The 17,693-nt window shown below is 50.9% G+C and overlaps 1 protein-coding gene across 1 annotated transcript in view; it reads right to left on the bottom strand.

The window, feature by feature from the left end:
* The window catches only part of EPHB1 (EPH receptor B1), a 432,844-nt gene extending 415,612 nt beyond the window's left edge, over positions 1–17,232 (bottom strand). The window contains exon 1 of the mRNA XM_058729964.1: positions 16,703–17,232. Within this exon, the coding sequence (XP_058585947.1) occupies positions 16,703–16,760 (58 nt within the window). The 5' untranslated portion in view covers positions 16,761–17,232. The remainder of the gene's footprint in view (positions 1–16,702) is intronic.
* Positions 17,233–17,693: the final 461 nt, after the last annotated feature.

Raw genomic sequence — 17,693 nt, 5'->3', positions numbered from 1 at the left:
ATGCCATTATATACCCACCAGAATGGCAACTGGAACTCTCATACGTTGCTGGTAGGAATGCAAGGTGGAGCAGCCACTCTGGAAAACAAATTGGCCATCTCATAAAGTCAAACTTACGCTTACCATATTATCCAGCAATTCCACTCTTAGGCACTTACCCAAGAGAAATGCAAACCTATTTTTCATTTTGTGTCCACAGGAAGACATGTACTCACAGTAGCTTTATTCATAAAAGCCCCAAAACTAGAAACTAGGAAGAAAAAAAAAAAAACACCCATCATCTATTGAATGGACAAATCAACCATGATTTATCTATACGATGGGACAGTATTCAGCAATAAAAAGGAAGGAACCAGCAATACGCACAACAACATGGAAGATCTCAAACGCATTACGTTACGTGAAAGAAGCCAAATATATGCTACGATTCTGTTTATGTGAATTTCTGGAAAAGGCAAAATAGAGAGCCAGAAATCAGCTCAGTGGATGCCAGCGGCCAAGGGCAGAGGGAAGGGAATAACAGAGAAGGGACATGAGGGTAATGAAAATGTTCCGTGTTGTGTTTGTGTGGTGGCTAACAACCACATTCATTTGTCAAGTCTCAAGGGATTCTACAGTTAAAATTGGTGAATTTTATTGTATGTAAATTATACCTCAAGAAAATTTATTTATTTGTTTATTTTAATATAATTTATTGTCAAGTTAGCTATACAGTGTATACAGTGTGCTCTTGGCTTCGGGAATAGATTCCCATGATTCATTGCTTCCATACAACACCCAGTGCTCATCCCAACAAGTGCCCTCCTCAATGCCCATCACCCATTTTCCCCTCTCCTCCACCCCCCATCAACCCTCAGTTTGTTCTCTGTAGTTAAGGGTCTCTTATGGTTTGCCTACCTCCGTTTATAACTATTTTTCCCTTTCCATTCCCCCATTGTCTTCTGTTAAGTTTCTCAAATTCCAAAAATATATTTATTTTAAAAAATGGACCTAGATGGGGATTAAGGAGTGCACTCGTGATGAGCACTGGGTGTTGTATGTAAGTGTTGAATCACTAACTGTACACCTGAAACTAATATTACACTATATGGTAACTAACTGGAATGTAAGTGAAAAAAAATTTAATTAAAATTAACACTAAAAAATGGACCCAGACAGACTCAAGAAACTATTTTCAAAACTGGTATACTCAGGGCTGATGTCCAGAAAGTACAGCCTGGCAAAGGCATGCTTGTTAAAATACTGAAATACTTCCACACCTACTGATTACCCTTGTGCCCCAGGACCCAACAGTTAAAGGCTAATAACAGCCAACAGGGGACCTTCTGGATCAGCCAAGGGGAATATTCTTCCCAATGGGTCAGTGCCACCCTTGGTAAAAGTTATACGGAAAAACGGTGCGAAGCAGTGCTCTAACTCAGCTGAGGGCTGGCTACTTTGCTGCCAGGTTTATTTTGTTTTGGTTATGTATTCTGAACAGGGGTGAAAACTGCTTCTTGGGGGACACTGGGGAACAAAAACACTTAGATATTACAATGGTTTGTGGTCCTTCAAAGGGCCCCAACATATAAACATACGTACAGTGTATCTGTGGTATTAACATTTCATGGGGTATGGCGTGCTTAGGAAGAAAAGGTCTTTAAAGACTCCTTAGAGCAGCAAGGATGAGAATGAGGCTGAGAGACACTGGTCTTGATGCGGCTCTCCATGGGAGAGTGTGACGCCAGAGGGCAATGCCGAGGCCCGGTGTGGAAATCCCACCTGCTAAGATTACCAATGCGGTGAGCCCCGGTCATCAGCATGGTTAGGTGGCCTAGTAGCTGGGAGGGTGTGCAGGAGGGAGAGGCCACAGTGATCCTTCTCTACAGGGGAAAGCCAGTCACCCACTGTCCCATGAAAGCCCTGAAGCCAGCTCAACTCAGCAAACTCTCCCCAGGACCCCTGGAGCCAGCACCCCGCTAAGCCCAGGCCATCAAGACATCAAGACAGCTGCAGCCAAAACTCCACCACTGAGGTCCACAGGGACATGAGCAGAAATCCAAGCACCTCCACCCCCTTCCTCCCTGACATCTTAGCTTTCTGGAGCCCGTGATGGCAGAACTGCACACGGCACGTTCATGGTTTTCTGCTGTGTTCAATAATAGAGACAACTTCCAGATGAGAAGAAAATAAGCACTGGAGCTGAGTCCCCTGCTTTTGTCAAGCTCAGCCGAGCCAGAGCCTCCTTGGGAATGGCTTGCTTTCTAGGCTTATACATTATGACAATACTATAATTGTTCTTTCAGTCTCTTCCCGATATTTAATAACAACGTGAAGTGGGAGTCGCAAAGGTCAGCCCTACCGTACAATGAGCTCTGTTCTCATTGTCCTTTTCTGAATAGTGCCTTCCACTTGCCAGGCTGTTCCATGCCAGTGAGCCCTGGTGGTGGATGCCTGGTGCTGTTACAGAAACAGCACCACCTCCTCAGGGTGGAATACTCTAATTTGCTACATGGTCCAGTGCCACTGTCTGTCTACATCGTCTGAATAAATACACACACAGACACACACAGAGACACACGCACTCTGGGCTCTCCCGCACCCCACCCATACTGCCCTCAGCTACAAGCCCACGAACAGAAAGAATATCAACTGCCAGGACTAGAGAAACTAGGGGATACACACACACTTGGCCTATTCACGTGGGCAATTACTCTCTAGTTCGGTGAGAAGTGAAATTTGCTAGAACTGCAGTTGAATAGAGTCACATATCTATGCTTAAAAAAAATTTTTTTTTTCTTTAAATTTATTCGGAAAGCTCACAATAGGCAGCAAACGGGAGTCTCTCTTTGCAGCACGTTGACAGTGGACCAGGAAGCAGAGGTGCCCTGAGCTCTCATCTGGCCCTGGTGCCTTCCAGGTGCCTGCCCCTCCTTGGGGCGGTCATTTCACTTCCCTGAACCTCAGCCTCCAGATCTGTAAAAAGGACCTAATTCACGGCCTGTCAGAAGACAGGACTCTCCTCCAATGTGGAGATCTGGGATTCTCTCTCTGAAGACATGTTATCAGAGGACAGTTTTCAGGAGCTACAAGGTTACTGGGGGGCATTTCGGTGCAAGGGTCACTTGGAAGTCTGCATGCTCAGATAAGGTAAGGAGGCACTGCATTGTAATTCAGAACCCATGTGATGTTGTGAGTAAACCTGTTTCGTGTCTGGGTAGGGCTTGGTTTGGTAACTCAGGCACCATAAAAGAGGGCAATGTAGCCCTGGCAGTCTGTGTCAGAGAGCAGCTTTGTACCTAATCCTGAGGGTATGATAGTTGCTAAGGAACCATTGAGATGCAAATGAATTGGCAAATACTTAGCAGCAAGATATCCGAAAAGGGTGGGGAGGGGATGCTTTGAACAAGTTAGGCAGGTGAGTGAAAGGAAAATTACTTTCTTCTGATTGGAAAAAGAAAACCATGGGTTTTCATGCAGAGCAGCAGCATTGTGCTACTGTGTAAAAAAAAAAAAAAAAAAAAAAAATTTAACTGTTCTTTTTCTGCTTGGCTGGGAGTAGAGGAAAGTTGGAGCCAAGAGCAGGGAACTTGGAAGGGCAAATGGAGTCCTCCTCTGATGTATTCTAAGCAGATTCCTCAAGAGAGGAAGAGATATCTGAAGTATGAAGGAAGGAGTCTGCAAAGGACTCTGAAGGTCTACCATCGTTATACAAGTCTTAAAGCCTTGACACAAAATGTACACAGAAAACTGCGGATACATATTCTATTGATGCAAAACAGAAATTCCAGGTAAGGCTAAGCCATGATTGATAAGATAATGCTGAGAACTGAAAGGAATTGAGCCATCTCATTGTTCCTATGAGTTCGCATTTCTTTCGTTCTTGCTCTCCACTGGGTATCCAATTTACATGCAACCATTAGGTTAAGATGTTCTCATAGCTATGTCACAACCTGGAGGGCTACAGTAAGAGGTATGGCCCCTCATGCACTGTGTTTTCATCTTTCCCCAAAAAAGAGCCCTCCTCCTTTAGAGTCTGCTTTGAGATACCCTTGTCTTAAAATCACTTTGCCTCTAGCCAAACACCCTTGCTGTCTGCCTGTTCATTACTTTGAGTTTGATCATGATGCTTAGGAAGACAGGGAACATCCTCATCAAGAAAGAAGCTGTTTGCCCAGCCACCTCCAGCTTTTCCCTTCCTGGGTTTTTACTTTTCTCTATCACCTTCAGTTTCCCCAGCTTTTCCCATATCTTCCACCAGGACCCTCACAGACACAACCCCCTCTATCCGCCCCTTCTCTAGCCACACTCTGGGTCCTTTCCTTTACTGCACACACTAGTTCTCCATTATGTTCCATGAATCAGTTATGCAGCAAATGTGGTATACTGTCCAGCACCCACTCCTGCATCTGGTAATGGCACCCTGACTTTTTGTGGTGGCCCAGCCCTCATTACAGGCCATGCACCTCCCTCCAGCTCCAGAGATAGGTAGCTGTGTGCCCAAGCCTGGCCAATGAGTGCATTCCATCATCCTCATGACAGCCTGATTCACAAGAGAGGCTTAGGATCCAAGGAAGGCCAGCTACTGGGGGTGAGCCATTATCTTTCTGCTGAAGTTTCAAGAGGATGTGAGCTTGAGCTGCCAGTGGCCACATGACCATAGCAAGAAGGTCTGTCTGAGGATGGAGTCAACCTAAATGACTCTGTTCATTGTCTCTTTAGATCCATTCTCCACCTTTCTTTGCCCTCTTCTGAGCCTCAGGAGACTGACCTTTCTGAACCAGGCTTCCATACCCCATGCCTTCTTGTTGAGTTCATCCAATGGGAGATATTGGCAGGAAGAGAAAAAGTAGAGGTGAACAAGTTCAGGGAATACAATGCCCCATCTCTGCCCTGCATGGTTTGGGCAGTAGCTTCATTCCTCTATGTCTACAGCCCCTGTCGGGGAGCCCTCTCCCATGCTATAGCTCTTTCCAGGCCCCCAAGCATCATTCCCTTCCCTTGTCCCACTGGCTATGGGGAGTCACGGCCTCCCACTGTTGCCAGCCTCTGGCTGCGTCTCCATCCTTAGTGATTCCCTTAACCCTATTCGTAACTCTGTAAAGAGTCTCTTCACTAAACTCTCCTCAAATAACCCTTTTAAGAGAGCAGTCTGTTTTCTGTTAGGACCCTTCCTGACACAGACACAGAGCTAAGGTATGAGAAAAAGGAGACTGAGTCTGCGACAGCCCTGGTGCCCCTAGGTATAATCACAACCTAAGTCCCAAACTGTCCACTAATAACAATTGCCAATAATCACCCCTACCCTTTGCTTTCCTTCAGCTTGAGTTGAACATGTGTCTCTACAGCCAGAGATCTGGCTAATAAAATAGGCAAAGCTCTTGATGAAGAGCTCTGGATGTCTACCCTCATGACACAGAGAGTAAGAATAACTATCAGTCTTGGTTTCTCATTCCTAACCACTCCTACCTCTATGTGACAAACTTCTACCCTACCTCTATGGAGCTTCACCCTGTATCTCTATATGGTCTCCCTCTCTTACACATACATACACACACACACACACACACACACACACACACACACGCATACACATGCCCACACACATATACACACTCCTTCCTCAAATCCTTCCCACTAGAAATATGACCCTCTCATCTGGTTTCTCCTAGCAGCTAATGTGTAAATGTTATACCCCATCTATCAGACTCCATCACATGTCCTGTTACAGCCTGTAGTCTGCATGGTTCTGTCTCCCCCACCAGTCTGTTAATAGGTGGCTTCTTGAAGGAAAGGCTATGTCTTCTTTACTTCATGTTTTCAGTGTCAAGCACAATGTTTCTCATGCAGATGCCCAATAAATGTGTTCTGCATGAGTATTCATGAAACTGATGGCTCCTAAGCAAAGGTGTCAGTTCTGTCTCTTTGTTCCCACCCCCCATTTCCTTCCCTCTTATAGAATTTGGGCTTTCTAATCTGGAAGTGGCTTAGCCCTCACTTGGATATCCTGGGATGGGGCTCTATCACCCCTCATGGCAGCCTATTCCATCTTGGTTCAGCTTTGCTGGAAAGAACTTCATAATCAAGCCAAAATCTATCATGCATGTAGAGTAAAGCTAAGCCTGTTTGGCAAGACCAGCCTTCACATACTCACAGAGAGATGCCTTTCCTTCCCCAGCCTCTCCCCCGTTTCAAGTTGTCCAAGCCTGCCCTCATCACTTTCAATTACATTGCCCTGTTTATCCTTTTATGGCACTTTCCTAAAATTAGATTCTATATTATTTGTGATCTTAATGACTGTCTGTCCTCCCCACCAGGATGCTCCCAAGAGCTGGAACATTTCCTGTTTTGTGCATACTGCCTAGCACATAGTAGGCTAACAAATATGTGGTAGATGTTGAATGAATGAGGTAACATATCTCTTCCCCCTCCTCAGTTTCCCTCTGGTCTTCTCTAAACAATTTTTCTTCTACTACTTCTCCTAGGATATTTTGGTCATCAATTGCTGCATACCATACCAACCCCAAATTTGATAGTTTTCAACAGTGACAACATCTGTTTTGTTCACAAATCTATGATTTGGACAGGGCTCGGTGAGGAAAGACTGTCTCTTCCCACTGGGAGCCAGCAGGGATGGCTGGAAGGATGGGGGCTACAACCATCTGAAACCCCCTCACTCCAATGGCATTTGATGCTGGCAGTGAGCTGGGATTGGGGCTGGGGCTACACATGGCCACTCCATGTGGCTTGGGCTTCCTCACAATATGGTGGCTGGGTCACAAAGGCAAGCAAGCCAGGAGAGAGAGAGCAGGGCAGAGGCTGGAATCCTCAATGATCTCACCTCCAACATTACGCAGGATCACTTCTGCCATGTTCTACTCATTAGATGGAGTAAGACGGCCAACCCATATTTAAGAGGAGAGGAACGGGCTTCATATTTTGACAAGAAGGGCATCTAAAACTTTGCAGAGATGTTTTAAACTACCACATGTGACATGATTTCAGGTTTTTACACAACACACACTTGTTGATTCTACCTACCTATGTGCCACATGCTGGGAATATCATGAAAATTAAGATAGAGCCCTACCCTTCAGAGGCTCACAGCACTATGGGGTATCCAGCAAAAGCAACATCCAAGTATAGACCAGTGGGGAATGTGCTCCCCAAGAGGGAGGCAGAGGCAGCTGTGGTAGAGACCAGCAGACCACCTAACCCAGACTGGGGCTCGGAGGAAGGTTTCCAAGAGAAGGTGACCACTGTTGTGAATTCTAAAGAATAAGTTAGGGTTAGCCAGGAAAAGATCAGTGAAAAATATAACAAAGGCAGAGTGAGCAGGTGCAGACCCAGAGGCACACAGCAACAGAAGGCTCAGTTTGGCCTCTGCACAGATGGGAAAAAAGAAATAGGGATGTTGCTCAGGGTGTGTGCACCTGTGGAGTGTGTGTGCATGTGTGCTGTGTGGAGCAGGGGGGAAGGAAGCAGCAGGAGATGCTGCTGGCCAGGAGGAGAGGATAAAAGGAGGACCTAGACTGTGAAGGGTCTTCCACTCATCATGAAGATGCTGGAAGAGACTCACAGGTAGTGGCCAAGGTAAACCGAAATATCAATCTATGGTCTGATACCCAAAATATGGTCTGACCTGTGCCCAACACATTCCCCTGGGCATCCGCCAAAACTCAGTGGATTTTCTGGTGCTATTGAAACCCTCTTCCCTGCCCCAAAAGTTATAGCCTGTGCTCCTCCACCCAGACCATTTGGATGCATTGCCTAAGGGGTTGAAAGCATCCCAGGATGGCTCCCGTTCCACCTTTCCCCAGTGAGGCTCCTCCTCTCTCCTTCTCCCCTCCTCCAAGCTTACCACCCAGTTCCAGCCTTAACCTCAATGAGAAAGCCAAGGGCAAAGGTCCTACCTTGATGTGCTGGAAAAACAGCGAGAGGAAAACAACAGAATAATTAACTGCAAGGCCCAGCTGCCTCTCGCAGATAAGGCATTTTCTCAGCCTACACTGTCAATGGGGCTGCCTGCAATTATTCCTGGTGCTCCTGTTCAGCCCTTTCCACAATCACAGCCTCCAGGGGGACCACTGTCCAGTGAGACTAGAACACTGAGGTGCTCTCCTCCCAATCCTCCCACACATCCCTCCATGCTCAAAGCTAATGCTAAATCCCAACATCCTCCTCTGATGTCATGGTGTCCACATCTGGCAAGGTGGGTAGGAACAGCCAGAACTCAAGAAGCAACACAGCCCCAGGCAGGACAGGGCCCACAGGACAGAACCTCGGGGGGTGGGGTCTCCAAAGGTAAGCACCCACAGCTCTCCCTTCCCCTAGAAGGTGGGCCTGTGGACGGAGCTCCAGGAGACCCACAGTGACCCCGCTCCCCATGGTCCTCCAACTCCCACCACTAAGAGCCAGGCACAGATGTCAAACTGCAATCACCTAAGCAAAACAGCTCATCAGAGACAAGAGCCAGATGGACATCCAGCAAAAAGAAAATCAATAATGCCACAGTGGGGATCTAACTGCTGGGGAGCACACAGGAAAGGCAAAGTACATGTAGGAAAATGCAAAAAGGTTTTCTTCAAGTTTGGGGCACAGGTGGGGCAGTTCCAGAGAGCAAAAGGAGAGCCTGGCCAAAGGACCTAAATGTGGAGACCCATGGCACTGTCTGGTACCTTTGACAGCACTTGGCAGGACAGTAAACAGCTGGTGCTTAATAGATGTGCCCTGATTTAATTTATGAATAAGTAACGTTAATGGAAAAGGTGCTGAACTGGGAAGCAGAGGCCTGGGGAGTTGTCAAACCTGTCAAAACTTGTGTCTGAATCTTAGTTCTTGAGTCAGTAACTTAAACTCTCAGAGCCTCAGCTTCCTCACCTATAAAATGGGAGAATGAATGCTTCAATATTAAGTGTATGGGGATCAAGATATACATAGGGTCCAGCATGTGGTAAATGCTCGATAGGCAGATGAGAACTTAGTTCAGTTCTGGTTCTAGTGCCACTAGGGTATAGGATTTCTGGAAAGTTTCTTCTCTTTAAGTCCCACCCCTTGTCTTGACTCTCTGGAGCTTACACAGCCCCAAGACACCTCAGAGACTAATGTTAGGCAACAGCCTGGGGCCCCTGCTCCCCTCACTTGCCCCCTCCCCTCCTGGTCACCTGCCTCTGCCCATTTCTCTGCTCATTATCACCTCCACTGGGGGATGGAGAAGCAGTGTAAGGAGGTTAAATTCAAATCAGTCATTTTTTTCACTTGCTGCCAGGAAGCCGAAGGAGAGAGAGGAGAGATCAGGGCCTCAGGTGCAATTTGCAGGCAGAAATGAGTCCTGGTAATTCTCAAGAAATTTCCTGTACGTGTCCATATTGGCCCAGCTCTGCTACCAAGAACTCTAGGGGAAACTTCCATGAGGGGACAGTGCAGCCTCCTTAAGCAGCTACTAATGGCATTGTCTGTGCTGCTGGGATTTCAACTGACCAGAACATGGCTACAGGTGACAGAGGGGGAAACAGGTCCTTCTTCTTATCCTCTTTCCTCTTTAGCAAACAGATTGGCCTGAAGCCCCACTGGTCAGCAGGGTCTTATAGTATGGTGAAGGGCTCCTACATCTTCAGCTCTGCTCATTCTCTCACAGAGCTGAGGAATGCTCCGTGCTGGCTGGGGAGTGAGTGAGCAGGTGAGCAAGATGCCTTTTCTAGGCTGTGGAAATGAAACCTTCTCATTCACTAAGTTGGAGGCAAACTTACAAGCCAGTTGCACTGAGAGACACCCAGCAGGTGATACCACATGTGGCCAGCAGGGACCGTGGCTCCAGGGCCCGCTGTGTGTAGGTACACAGACTGGGCCTGCTGCTGGCCAGTGGGAGGTCCCTAGAGCAGGGAACTTGAGGGAGGCACTAGGCTAAGGCCTTTCTTGATACCAGCCACGCTCCCCCTCACTCATCTCTGGTGCCCCAAAATTGGGTCCTGAGCTGCCCCTGCAGAAATCCCGCCAGTCTGTGAGGAGCCACACCCCGCCCACAATTAGCCAGGGGGTCACCATGCCCCACCGCCCCAGACCATCCTATAATTGTCCACCTCCTACACTGTTTCTACCCTGGGGTTTGCCCCCACCCCAAACCCCCCGCTAACCTTCTCCACCCTAACAACCTCTCCTCTAGTCTGATTCAGCAATGAGAAAACTGAGGCACAGGGAGGGAGAGAGCTAAAGATGCATCTGGTTGCTCCCTGTGTGTTAGGCCAGGTGGAAAGCAGTTTTCCATTAGCAAAGAGCCAACTCCCCATCCTCCAGGCCTCCCTGGAAAGTGTGTTCCCATTTCTCTAATCCCCAGAGGAGTGATCCACTAAAGCCAGCGAGGCAGCTCAGACGTCAGGTGTCAGGGGTCTTTGATGGAGCAGGTGGCCCTGACTTGGCCAGTCAATGCCCCCTCTCCAAGCACAAACACACTCTGACCGAGAGCCCCAACTGTTGCTGAAATTGAAATGGAATCCACAAAAGGAGCTGAGGAATTTCTCATGTACTATTTTGCTTTTAAATATGAAATCTCTCCCAGGGCGTTACTTTATTACTATAGTAATTTCCTCAGAAGGGCAGGCATCCAATGCTCTGTTTCTCCACCACCTTTGGAGACATGGAAATCTAACAGAAATATTCAGGTTGCTTAAGTGGCTAGTGCAGAAGAGGGAGACATAAAGGGAGCTCTTCCAAGGAATGCAAACTCCTGAAATCCAGGTGGACGGATGTGCTCTAGGCTATCAGGTGGAGACAGGTAAGGGTCCCATGTGCCACCTCCACTACTCCCAGAATGCACAGGGTGCTCACGCCCATCCCCTTTGGGGACACTTGCCAGTAATCATTTCTTCTTTGGGAAGCTGGCCAGGGCAGGGAGAGGAGAGGAGGAAAGATACTCCAGTCCTTCCACTAGATTCCTGACCATAAGCCATGCTGTGGTACAGGTCTCCAGCAGTGTGTGTGTGTGTGTGTGTGTGTGTGTGTGTGTGTAGGTGTGTAGGGTGGGAGGTGGGAAGAAGGGGCAGGAAGGGAGCTATACGGAGACTGGTGTTCAAGCTGAAGTGTTGGGGTTATCTGAACACTTCACTCATCCCTTCTCCCATGACCATGGAAGCATGGAGTGCCCAGTAATCAATGAAGTACTCAATGGCCGAGTTAGCATCAGAATTCTTTCAGCCTGTGGATTCAGGCCAATCTGAACCTTTCTTCACGCAAAGCCTACAAAAGTGGTGAGGTAAGGCGGATGGTTAAGAACACAGATTCCAGAATCTGACCACCTGGGTTCAAGTGCACTGACACTTAACTAGCTATGTGACCTTATCAAATGACTTCTCTACTCTGTATTTCAGTCTTCTAACCTGAAAAATGGGAGAGTAGGGTTGATAACAATACCTAACTGATACAGACATTGTACAGATTAAATGAATTGACTTATGTAAAGTACCTAGAACAACACCTATGTTAAGTGCTGGCTATTACCAGCAGCTCCCAAATATACTGGTGCCAGGTGGCCTGCATCTGAATCACTGGAGCCCTTTGTTAAAAATACAGATTTCCAGGCCATTCTGACTCAGTAAATACAAAGGGGAACAAGACTGCCCATGATTTCTGGCTGCAGCCTCATTGAGAACCTCCCCTTGGGCAGTGTTTCCAGGAAGCGCTACATCAGGATCTTTACAGGGAGGCCAGAAACAGATTTCCATCCAGACCTGCTGAACTTTGGGGGTTAGAGCCCATGAGCCTACAACAAACTGCCTAGGTGCCATGAAGATTCCTGAAGCCTGAGAACCACTGCCCAAGATGATACTCTGCTCTTCTGGCTTTTAAAATTGCTTTAACCCTTGGCTCACACTGCCAAAGACTTATGCTCCTGAATGAGTGGTATTAAGAACTCTTATAGAATAGTTACAGATGACTGTTTTGATTCAATAATAAAAATATATCTTTGACTTTAACAGCATCTCATGTTTTGAACTAGTACAGGTGTATCCTCATAACATATATAACTTGCCCAACTTCTTTTTTTTTTTTTTTTTTTTTTTTTTTTTTTTTTTAAATTTTTTTTTTTCAACGTTTTTAATTTATTTTTGGGACAGAGAGAGACATAGCATGAATGGGGGAGGGGCAGAGAGAGAGGGAGACACAGAATCGGAAACAGGCTCCAGGCTCCGAGCCATCAGCCCAGAGCCTGACGCGGGGCTCGAACTCACGGACCGCGAGATCGTGACCTGGCTGAAGTCGGACGCTTAACCGACTGCGCCACCCAGGCGCCCCTAACTTGCCCAACTTCTAAGGTTGGAACAGGTGAGCTTCATGACCCACTGTACAGAGAAAGACACTTGGCCCGGGGGACTAGGTGATTTTCCCCAGCCACAGAGTTGGAAGATGAAAAACCTGCCTTCACAATCCAGCCATCTGTCTCCACTTTGTGTAGATCTCAGCCCCATCCCGTGGTCAGACCCCATTCCTGACCCTACACCTCCTCCACTACCCCAAGTTCCTGAAATTCAGTCAACCAACTAGAGAAGAGGTAGCTTCTAGTGAATGGGGTGGGGGTGGGCCCACACACTAGATCCAGAAGAAGGGGTCATGGAGCTGTCATACACACCTTGACACCACCCTTCTTCAGTCCAATCTGTTTTATCAACGATTACTTCTGGATGGGTACAATTGTACAGGATGCTGTATCCTATCACTGCCTCACGGGCCTTTCCCAAAGCACATGTTGGTAATCAGGATCCATACTTGTGAGGGGCCAGGATAGGGCTTCTGGGATCTAGGTCTGGTTTTATACAGATCAACAAATGGCAGGAGGGGCTGGAGCAGGATACTATGTGGCCCAGCAGGCCTTCCTCATGTCCCTGGGCATCACCGGTGACAATTCTGCTCTGTCAACCCAGAAGGTTCAAGCTGGGGCTGGGTCCAATCTCTGCAGCTGTTTACACTGCCAAGAATTTTCTCAAGCAATTACCCAGAGCTGCGTTGCCCTGCCTCACCAGCATTCCACTCACTGGCTTGAGGGGGTCCCTCCACAAACACTGAGTAATAGCCACCTTTTCACAATGCATAGAAAATAAAATCACCTAATAGAATTTCCTCAAATTTACTTGTCTCTTCCAGACATTTTTTTAAATCTTTGGCGCCTGCTACTGCTTGTAGACTCATGTACACTCACAGATACCCAAAATAGATGCACACACAGCAAAGAAATAGTAACATAAAATGCAGAAAGAGCCAATCAGTGCCTAGCCTGGTGGCCTGTTGTAGACACAGGGGCTGAGGATGGGGGTTTTTCCCCATAAACTTGTAATGGAGATTTAAGTGCATATGGTGTAACTCGGTGCCTTTGTATTTTAAGGTGTGCTCCACAAAGGAGCACAGTAACTCAGCTGTGTATTCATGCATCAACAGCCCCTACTGAAAACCCACTATTTGTCAGGCCCTGAGAAATCTACCACCAAATCAAACACATGTGTATGTTCAAGGACAGCAAGCCCAGGACTTCACTGCAGGCCACACCTAAAAGCAGATCTCCTGGGAGAGCTCTGGTCAGCCATTGTCCAAACAGTGAGGCCACCTGCAGGTATATGGTCATTCATGGATGCCAGGGGTGGGGCTGGGAAGATGCTATGAGCTTTCAGTGATGCCAGATGGCTGCCTCCCAGAAAGGCCAACATGCTTAGTCCACTCTGAGGGTGGGCGTCTGCTGCCAGCCCAACACGTCCTACTGCTGCAGAAACAGCCCGAAAGAAGGCCAGGTCTCCAGACCCTGTTTTGCACAGGCCAAAGGGCAGCTCAGAGAAGGCAGGTGGTTGTCTTCCCTTGTAGACACCAGCAGCCCATTCTCAACAAGCCCCAGACACAGTGTGAAAGGACTTAAGCTTGAAGAGGCAAGTGTTTGGAGACTAAGAGGCCGGTTCTGTGTCTGGAAAGCCAGAGGATTTCAGCATCCCTGACTCCCAGGCTGCCCTGTTCTCCTCTGAAAATAGACTTTAAAAGCCCCAGGCAGCCTCCTCCCCGCCCCCCACAATGCCATCTCTCTCCCCACAAAGCAGAGCCAATGGAAATGGGGAAGGGGAGGGAAGGGAGGGGTGCTCTCTTTCAGTGTGGATTTCCCACACCTCATGTCAACCAGCCCCTTCCTTCCTCCCAGGCAGAGAATCTCATAGGGGCCTGCCTGTCTGGCCAAGTGTCCCCAACTGGCCCATGGCTGCCACTATCCCTTTGTTCCTGCCCTGGCCTGGGCTAAGGACCTGCCTGGTTTTGGAGCTGCTTGCCCCAGTGCAATTCCACCAGAGCCCCACTAAGGGAAAAAAGACAGGTTAAGGGGCCAAACCAGCAAAGAGAGGCACCCCTAGATACAGCAGAGTTTGGGAGGGATCTGCTGTCTGTGTAGGCAACTCATTGATCCACTTTTCTGATAATTATCCCTCACTTATCACAAACCCAATGACGCTGGCCCCAGCCCAGCCAGGCAGGCAGGAAGGCGGCTCTGCCTGTGAAGAGGAGAAAATGAACCTGTCTGTGTTCGCTGGAGGAGAGATAGGAGTGAATGGTGTGTACTATCCCTGCGCACTGAGCAGGGACGATGGGGCTGCTTTAATATTCTGCTGAATGTGTTGTTTCTTTTAACCCTTTCTGGAGAGATTTTCAGCTTAGAAAGCCAGGCTCTTCTTGCCGGGCTGCTGGCAAAGTTGCTGGGGCTGTGCCGAGAAGGAACACAACTCCCACAACAGGAGCCACTCCAGGACACCTAGTGACAGGGCGCATATACAGGGCTGGGCGCCACCTGTACAAGGGCACTCTCCCTCGGGCAGCTCCAGCCCAGCAGCCGACCGGGAGCCAAGAAGGGGTCTAGGGAGGAAACTGCGAGCATCCAGACGTGGGTTCCCACGCACTTGCTCTTCGAACAATTTTGCTCGCTTGCATGCCCTCCTTTCATCGATGGAGACCCAGTGCCAAGACCAGGCTCCCAAAGTGGGCACCCCTCTGCTCTCCGAGGCTCAGCCTCTGACCCTCTGGCGGGCGCGAAGACGCTAGGACGTTGGACGCTACAAAGTCCAGCCTCGCCTAGCTCGTTGTTTACGCTCGCTCACCCAGGTTGTCCTGACCGGTTTGGAAGTGTGAAACGCTGCGCCTGTCCTATTTCAACTGCTCCCGCCTTTGCCTCTCTGTCAGTCAAACCCAAGCATCCCTGCTCCGGGGTGTCGCCCGCGCTCCACACAGCTCTAGTCCCCGCACGTCCCAAAATGCATCCCCTCCGCACAAAGACCAGGAGCCGGGAAGGGCAGCGGGAGGCAGACAAAAAACCATCTTCAGAAAAGCAAGTGAGAGCTTTCTAGGCATTCATCGTCGCACCCCCGCGCCGCCACCAGAACGAACGCGGCACACCGTGGTCTTCCCCACGCGGGGAAGGAATCAGCCCCGCCCTGGGGCCCCGAATGCCCCAGCTCCGCTCCAAGAAGGGCAGCGCTTTCCGGAGGTGTCAGGAGCGCTGGACCACGGTGTCTGGGGTGGGGGCGTTTCCGCTGGGCAACCGGTGACAGCTTGCGAGGGACCGGACAGACCAGCCCAGCGAGCCACCAGTTCAGAACGCTGCGCGTGATTCCCGCGCAGAGTCCCTCCGCGGAGTTTCAACCCGCCGGCCACCAGGAAACGAGGCTGCGAGCCCGGCCGTGACGGCGCACCACCCCGACAGTGGTTTCCCCCCAGCAACTCCGCTCGGCTCGGGGGCCGAGCCGCGTTCCCAGGAGGGGCTGCGGCCCGCGCTCAGCGGCTGGGACCAGGGGCGGGGGAGGGGCGGGGGGCGGGGAGCAAGGCAGGGATTTCCCACAGGGATTCGCGGGCGCCGCCGAGCGCGGGTGCTCCCTGCTGCGCCAGGCGCTGTGCCCGCGGGGCGCGCTTGCCCGGCCACAGCCCAAAGCGCAGCCAAGGCCGAAGTAGCAGGGGGAGTGTCGCTGCCTCCCGGCCGGCGAGTCTCCCCTCCGAGGCGAAGACGATGCTGGGCGAGTTTCGGCAGGACCTACCACCCATCCACAGCACCCCCGTTCCCAGGCTCAAGAGGCGACAAAGGTGTCCGCCTCGCCCCGACTTGACCCAGGAAAGATGCAGCTCCCGCGGGCTCCGGGACCACCAGACTGTCCCCCGAGGGTACGGCCAATGAACTCAGTCCCTCTCCTCCGGCGGCCACTTTCGGGGCACCGGGGTAGAGCTCTGGTCCCCGCGCTCAGAGCTAGCCCGCCGAGCCCAGAGTCCCCGAGCCCGAGCAGAGGTAAAGGAGAGGTGGCGCACGGCCACCTAAGCGCATCCGTGGCCGGGACAGGAAGGGAACCGACAGGCGCTCGCACTCCAGGGACCGGATGGCCGGAGCCGTCCCTTCGTCCCCAGTACCGGGCGCCCCCGGAGCTAAGGAGCCTGCACCGCAATGCAGCGGGCTCCACGCTCCCCGAGCCGAGCCGGAGCTCCGAGAGACCCGAGCTGCCCAGGAGCGCCGGGGCGCGGTAGCCAGGAGCTTCGCGAACCAGCTGCTGGCGCCGAGAGCCAGCCGGGGGCGCGCCAGGGGTGCCGCCCCAGCCTCGAGCTCGGTTGCGGCCGGGGCTCCCCAGCAGCCGTGCCCTCCGGGCGCGGGAGGCTGGCGGCGCAAAGCATCCAGACCAGCCCCGGGGATACAGCCGCCAGCCGCCAACTTGCTCCGCGGAGGCTACGTTACCTTCCATAGCGGCCACTGCGGATGCCAGGAGGAGCAGCAGCAGGCAATCCGGGGCCATCGCCGGCCGGCGGCCCCCAGGCCGAGCCCAAGCCAAGGCGGCCGCGCGGGGAGGGCGCCGCGTCCCGGGGCGCCGCTGCACTCCCCGCCGGTGGCTTCTCCGTATCCTTTCGCGCTCTAGCTGGGACCGGACTCCCCGGAGCGCGGCGTGGGCGTGGGCGGGAGTGTGCGCGCGTGGGGCGGTGCGGGCGCGCGTGGGTGTGGGTGTGCATGTGTGTGTGTGTGTTTATGGGAGAGGTGGGTGTGTGCGTGCGCGTGTATGGGAGAGAGAGGGCGAGGGAGTGTGAGCTGGGGAGAGCGCGCGAGTGCGTGTGCGTCCTGGTGTCACATTGCGAGCTACAGCGGAGCCTACGAGAGGACGGAGCCGGCCAGACTGACGCGGGAGGGAGTGGAATCCCCCACCATCAGCTCTCTCCCCACCCCTAACACCTCCTGTCCAATCAAGGAATCAAACCTGCAAAATTCCCCCGTCCAATCAGGCGCGAGCACCTCCTTACACAGGCATTGTTAGTTTAAGAAAAACTTTTGCTTGCAAGGCTGTGCGGGAGGGCTCGGAAGGCACTAGGAGGGGTCCGGGCTCCCCCTCGTGGTGTTCTCTGAGAAGCGCACCCGCCTGCCCAGCTCCCGAGGCCCCAGACTTACGAGGCCTAGTCAAGGAGCCTGTTGAGGCGCTTTGCCCTCCTTATAGCACACCAGGATTGGGTGAGCTTTAAATAATCAATTTTTTCTTATTTCATCTTAGCGACACTTACCCTGGCTACCCTTTAGAGTGCAACCGAAGGTGCACTCTATCCTTCCTATTCACAGCACTTCACCTTCTAACACAGAATGGATTTCACATCTGTTTTTTAGTAATCAATTATGTTTAGGGGCACCTGTCCTTAGGCATCTGACTCTTGATTTCAGCTCAGGTCATTATCTCACTGTTGGTGGG

Source organism: Neofelis nebulosa, chromosome 5 (assembly GCF_028018385.1).
Source record: "Neofelis nebulosa isolate mNeoNeb1 chromosome 5, mNeoNeb1.pri, whole genome shotgun sequence".
NCBI classification, from domain to species: Eukaryota; Metazoa; Chordata; class Mammalia; order Carnivora; family Felidae; genus Neofelis; species Neofelis nebulosa.
The sequence above is the reverse complement of the archived record's forward strand: the minus strand, read 5'-3'. Positions and strand labels throughout refer to the sequence as shown.